Here is a 6,000-nt window from a genome sequence, read left to right as displayed (position 1 = left end):
CCCAGCAGAGATGCTGCCACCCCAGCAGACCACACTGTAAAATATAGCTGAGGCCACCACAAAATCATAGAAGATCGTCAGGAGTGGGCCCTTCACTCCAAAAGACCTGGGTCTCCGCAGCAGGTACAGCTTGCTCTGCCCTTTTCTGTAGCAGGCATCTGAATTATGAGTCCAGTCCAATTTATTGTTCAGATAAACAGGTACCTGTAGCTGTCCACAGCCTCAGTGTCCATACCTTGAATGTTTAGTGGTTGCAGTGGAGGATGTTTGTGCCTGCGGAAGTCTACCACCAGCTCCTTGGTTTTACTAGTGTTGATCTGGAGGTAGTTCTGCTGGCACCAGTCCACAAAGTCATGGGTAAGTTCTCTGTACTCCTTGTCGTCCCCATCAGTGATGAGGCCGACTATTGCAGAGTCATCAGAGAACTATATATATATATATGTATATATATATATATATATATATATATATATATATATATATATATATATATATATATGTGTGTGTGTGTGTGTACTTAATTACTGTGGTGTAGTATGTATGGCAACTGAGGAGGTCTTTATCAGTAGTAAAACTTTCACATTTTCTGCAGCCATCCAGTGGGCCAGATTGGAGTCTGTGTTGGGCCACTTCTGGACCCCAGACCTTATGTTTGACACCCCAGATCTAAAGCCCTAAATGGGTCGCGTAGTCTTCTTCTTTTCTTCCTTTTTGTTAATGAGCGAATAACAGACTACAACTTTGTTTTGTGGGCGCGTTCTTTTTTTTTTTTGGACGTCACGTGGGCGGGGCTTCTCTGAATATTCATCAGCGAGTGGCTAAGGCGGCGCACGCGAGGAGAGAGCTGGAAGAAGCGCCGACGTCTCAGCGACACGCAACTGGAGGAGGATGTGAAAATTTGACATTTGTCAGCGCTGAACAGTGAGAGAGAGAGAGAGCAGCAGCAGCTGGAGTCACACACAGGCGGCGCGAGGCCGTGTGAAAACAAACTGCCCGCTTTTTAATGGTCTGACTTAAAGACGCGCACAGCTGTCCATCCGTCCGGTGAGCTGCAGACAGACGCAGGCAGTCATGATGGACTCTATCTTAGACAGTTTAACAGCGGAGAAACTCTATCCGTCCGGAGGGACCAACCTGTTGGACCTGGAGGAACTCAGCGACGGAGATTTTCTCACTAATGTGGTGAGGCTTTTTTTTTTTATTACATTTTTATCACCGCAAACTCTTAGTGCTCTTTCTCTTTCTATCTTTTTTTTTCTTGCCATCTACGTTAAAATCAAACGCACCTACACTGCCTGTTCCGCCCGGAGCCGGACCTCAGGAGGGCGGTGTAGCTGTTAGATCCTGACAGACATCCGGGGCTCGTAACCTGTGCTCATAACCCCATGTGTGTACGTGTGTAGGGGTGTGTGTGTGTGTTTAATTGTGTAAACTAATGTGTTTACGAGATCGGGAACACACACAGGCTGGGGTGTTACTGGTTAACTTGCGTGTGTGTGTGTTCAGCTGGCAGATGTTGCAGCATTCACCAGCACACCTGACTATTAATTTAGTTTGTGTGAGTGTGTCAGTGTACTAGCTCTTTCACTACAATCTCAAGTGTTTTTATTTCATTAAATCTGAATCATTTTATAAAGAAAAAAGAAAATAGTCTTTAATCCCTCCTTTATTGTAATCTACCTAATTATTGTATTTATCTCTTGATGGCTTCATCCGATTTCCAATCTGTCTTTTTATGCAACCTTGTGGAGTCATCAGTGATAACCCTAACCCCAATTCTGTGCTATCACTATATTTTTTACTTGTATTGTTATTTTATTTATTTAATTTTTTGGCAATCTTTCTGATTTAAAAAAAAAAAACCACAAACAAACATTATTTGCTTCTCAGAAACATGGGGTTAGGATTGGGGCTGGTCATCATCACTCATGGCGACTTAAACCCCCGCACACCTGCGAGTCCAACGGCACCTGTTTCCCTCGGTGCTCTGAGCACATCCCCATCCTTGCAGAGACACCTCGTCTGTCACTATTACAAACAACAGGATGTGGCTGTGTAGAATCATGGTTGTTCATCAGTAGCACCAACAGTAGATTTCTTGATATAGCAAAAGTGCTGCAACAGCAAGCCAGGATTTGATAAAGAATCAAGGGTTCAAATTGCTCCATGAATAGTGAGTCATTGTTATGTGGAGATTGTCTGTTTAACGCTGGCAGCCGAGCTCGTGTTTCTGGTTCTGCACTTTTTTTTTTAGCCACACTGTTGAATGTAAACACAGTCAGAGTTAATAGTGATGAGAGGATCGATAAAAGCCTGTGAGCATGGCGGGACGCGTTCATCCTCGCCAAGTACAGTGAATGTGCGCCGTGCTCCAGAGAGTTCCTGCACCCTTCTCTTTAGGGACTTAATTGCTGCAAACCACAGAGGGCAGACTCTGTTAAGAGCAGCATCTTTTGTCTTTGTTTCCCTTCATTCGCTCACTCTTTTTCCACTTTGTGTCATCCCCACTTTTCTTTTTTTAAACGCCACAGGTTTTTTAGGCAGACCTCTATTCTAGTCGGTGAGTCAGCCGAGCAGTCTGCTCGTGGTTTAAAACCCCACAACACTGTTCTAAATAAAGTAGTCCACTCTGCTGTGAAGCCACTAGGCTGGGCTGCACCACAGAGGACATGGGAAAGGATGGCTGATTAACTGAAATTTCAGTCTCTCTCAAGTCTGTTCTGCATGCCGTTGGTTCATTTTTCCTTTTATTTATTTTTTTTTTTTCAGGTGTATATAACTCTATTACTTTTCTGTAATAAATGAGTTCTTATTTAAACCCACAGTAATGTGCTTTTTTTGTTGTTGTTGTTGTTTTTTTTTTGCTTTCCTACTAACCATAGTAGGAAATTGCATATTTACTCCTTTTTGGCTCCATTTTAGTCTCAACCAACTTAGTTGCAGTTAACAAGTCTTTCATGTTACTTGTTGTCTTTTTATTCTCATTTAAAATAAAAATTACAATTCTTCTATGTTTATGTACAGAATTGTTTGAGATTGTGGTTTGTGCAGAGATGAGCAGAGAACTCTGTTTATATATATATATATATATATATATATATATATATATATATATATATATATATATATATATATATATATATATATATATATATATATATATATTTAAGTGGCATTTATTACCACAATGGACAAGTTTTTAATAATGTGTTAAAAGCTGGAAGGCTCACTGCTTGGATGCAGGGAGACCTCAGCTCTTTGGTTTTTAATAGGCTGTGCACTGTGGTCCAGTCCAGCAGGGGTTTAAACATTTTTTGTTCTGCTTTTTATTTACCTTTTTACAGTATATAGCTTTTCATAGCCAGTGGGTACAAGAAATAGGTGTGGGCAGCAAGACAAAACAAAAATCAATTGTCAGCTAATGGGACAATTTACTGCAAATTACTGCCCGTGAAATGAATTTGCCGGGCCTGACAAAGAGCAGAGTGCGACCAAATATGAGCACAGACGTGGAGTTTTATTGATTTATCATTTTGAACTCATATAATGCGATCGTGACGCAAGCAAATTCCTCAAATTTCCAAACATAAGGTGTTTGTACAAGAAACCCTCCTCAGCTCTTCGTCTGATGACTACTGAATAATAACAAGAAAGAAAAATTAAGACACACTTAAGCATTAAGCGCAAATCACTTTAAAAACACAAGAGGCACGGTTAAACGGGAGTGTCCTTCGGCTACTGTTAAACCTTTACAGATGCTTTGATCATGCGTAGAGAGCACCAAATTACCACCTGCCAGCAACTCATAAATGTTCTCCTTAATCCTAAAGGAAATGAGATTGGAGGCACAGCTAATTATTTTCTCAGAATGGATTAATGTGCCTTTTATTTTATTTCGTAGTCATATGACCCACAGCTACATAACGCAGGGGTAACGAAGTTGTAACTATGGCAACAACAATGCAGCCTGTTAACAACTTCAAGTATGAATAAAGAGAAGTAAAGCCATTGAAGTTTTTTTTTTTTTTTTACTATGTCTGCTTAATAAAATAAAAATGATTGATTAATTTTTAAAATCTTTTGCTTATAAATTGTTCAAAAGGCAAGATGAAAAATTTCTAGTATACATCCTGGTTAATCCACTAACCCTAAACTCAAATGTATCCAGATTACTCTCACACATGACAACAGAAGAAACAAGTGCTCACTTTGACGATGCTGTTTAACTTTATCACTTAAAATATTACAAAACTAAAATGAGTAATGGATAAACTGACATAGAAATCACTATATACACTACATGTGTGTGTGTGTGTGTGTACATATATATATATATATATATATATATATATATATATATATATATTATTAGTATGATATGCTGTTTTTTCAAGTTGAAAATCACACAAATTGAGCTCAAGCAGTAACACTGTTAAATATTTAGGCTGTAAAGCTTCTTTCTGCTCTAGTCTTTTCACCTTCCTCTCCATCCACACTCAATTCTTTTTTATTATTTATTTTATTTTATTCTATTCTACTCTCCATTCAGACCCTGTACTCCAGCTTTAAAAGGACACGCCCAACTTATTTGCGTACTGGCTGCCCATTGGCCGCTCAGCTGCCAGAAGGAATGTGTGCAGGCATGCAGCAAAGTGTGTGTGTTTGTGTGAGAAGAGAAGGAAAAATACTCTTCTGCTGTTTTATTGAGAACTATAGCTCATTTCATGTCTGTCTCACACACACACACACACACACACACACACACACACACACACACACACACACACACACACACACACACACACACACACACACACACACACACAATAACCACAGCTCCCTTTTCTCTTGCTCACAAATGTAGTTCAAGTGAGGCCAAATCCAGCCAACCCACTGCAGCCACACATCACCACATGAAGCCAAATACAGTAGAGAACATTACCATTTTCTTATCTGCGGCAGCCAGCGTTACAGGATAATGACATGATGTTTCCAGGTCTCTCAAAAATGCAGTTTCATTTTACACACAAAAAAAAGGTCTAGGGCAGTCATTCAGTATTTTACTGAATTTTAAAACCTGTTTGAAAACTCTACCAGTGCAGTGCAGGATAATTTCACCTGTTTCGTGATAAAGATGGAAGAAATTCCTTTAATCTAGGAAATATCTCCTACAGACTGGAGCAACCAGGAATTTTTTGGTATTTCTTTTTTCTTTTTTTTTTAAGCATGCAAAATAATCCCTGCTTTTATGTAAGGAAAAAAAAATCAAGGCTTAAATCAGAGAAAGCTAAACATAGACTAGACACATGAAACACACGTGCGGCTCATATAACTCATTTATAGGAAACACTTTAAACAAATGCATCAGGAAGAAATTTATTTCTTCACTTTGTCTGGATTTTTTTCTTATTTTTTTGAAGGCATAAGTCATGCGCATGGTCGGGTATGAGAACCAGATTTATTTCACTGTGGGATTCATTATAATGGACCTTAGTCCTGCAGGGTTTTGGACCTAAAACTGTCCAGGTTACTGCCAGCAATTATGTGACCGTTTGAGCTAATGCTAACAACCGTTGCTGAGGCAGTGGCACAGAAGTGCATAATCAGAGAGGAGGTCTGCGTAATACAGGGAGTGCAGAATTATTAGGCAAGTTGTATTTTTGAGGAATAATTTTATTATTGAACAACAACCATGTTCTCAATGAATCCAAAAAACTCATTAATATCAAAGCTGAATGTTTGTGGAAGTAGTTTTTAGTTTGTTTTTAGTTTGAGCTATTTTAGGGGGATATCTGTGTGTGCAGGTGACTATTACTGTGCATAATTATTAGGCAACTTAACAAAAAACAAATATATACCCATTTCAATTATTTATTTTTACCAGTGAAACCAATATAACATCTCCACATTCACAAATATACATTTCTGACATTCAAAAACAAAACAAAAACAAATCAGCGACCAATATAGCCACCTTTCTTTGCAAGGACACTCAAAAGC

The 6,000-nt window shown here is 39.0% G+C and overlaps 1 protein-coding gene across 2 annotated transcripts in view; it reads left to right on the top strand.

Moving 5' to 3' along the window:
• The first annotated feature begins 821 nt into the window (after positions 1 to 821).
• creb3l1 (cAMP responsive element binding protein 3-like 1) overlaps positions 822 to 6,000 on the top strand; it is a 37,368-nt gene continuing 32,189 nt past the window's right edge. The window contains exon 1 of one of the 2 annotated variants that reach the window (XM_026158434.2): positions 822 to 1,182. In XM_026158434.2, the coding sequence (XP_026014219.1) occupies positions 1,072 to 1,182 (111 nt within the window). In that variant the 5' untranslated portion in view covers positions 822 to 1,071. The remainder of the gene's footprint in view (positions 1,183 to 6,000) is intronic. The other variant, XM_080297480.1, reaches the window with a different exon arrangement.

Source organism: Astatotilapia calliptera, chromosome 23, assembly GCF_964374335.1.
Source record: "Astatotilapia calliptera chromosome 23, fAstCal68.1, whole genome shotgun sequence".
Classification (NCBI taxonomy): domain Eukaryota; kingdom Metazoa; phylum Chordata; class Actinopteri; order Cichliformes; family Cichlidae; genus Astatotilapia; species Astatotilapia calliptera.
This window is presented reverse-complemented; position numbering and strand designations above follow the sequence as displayed.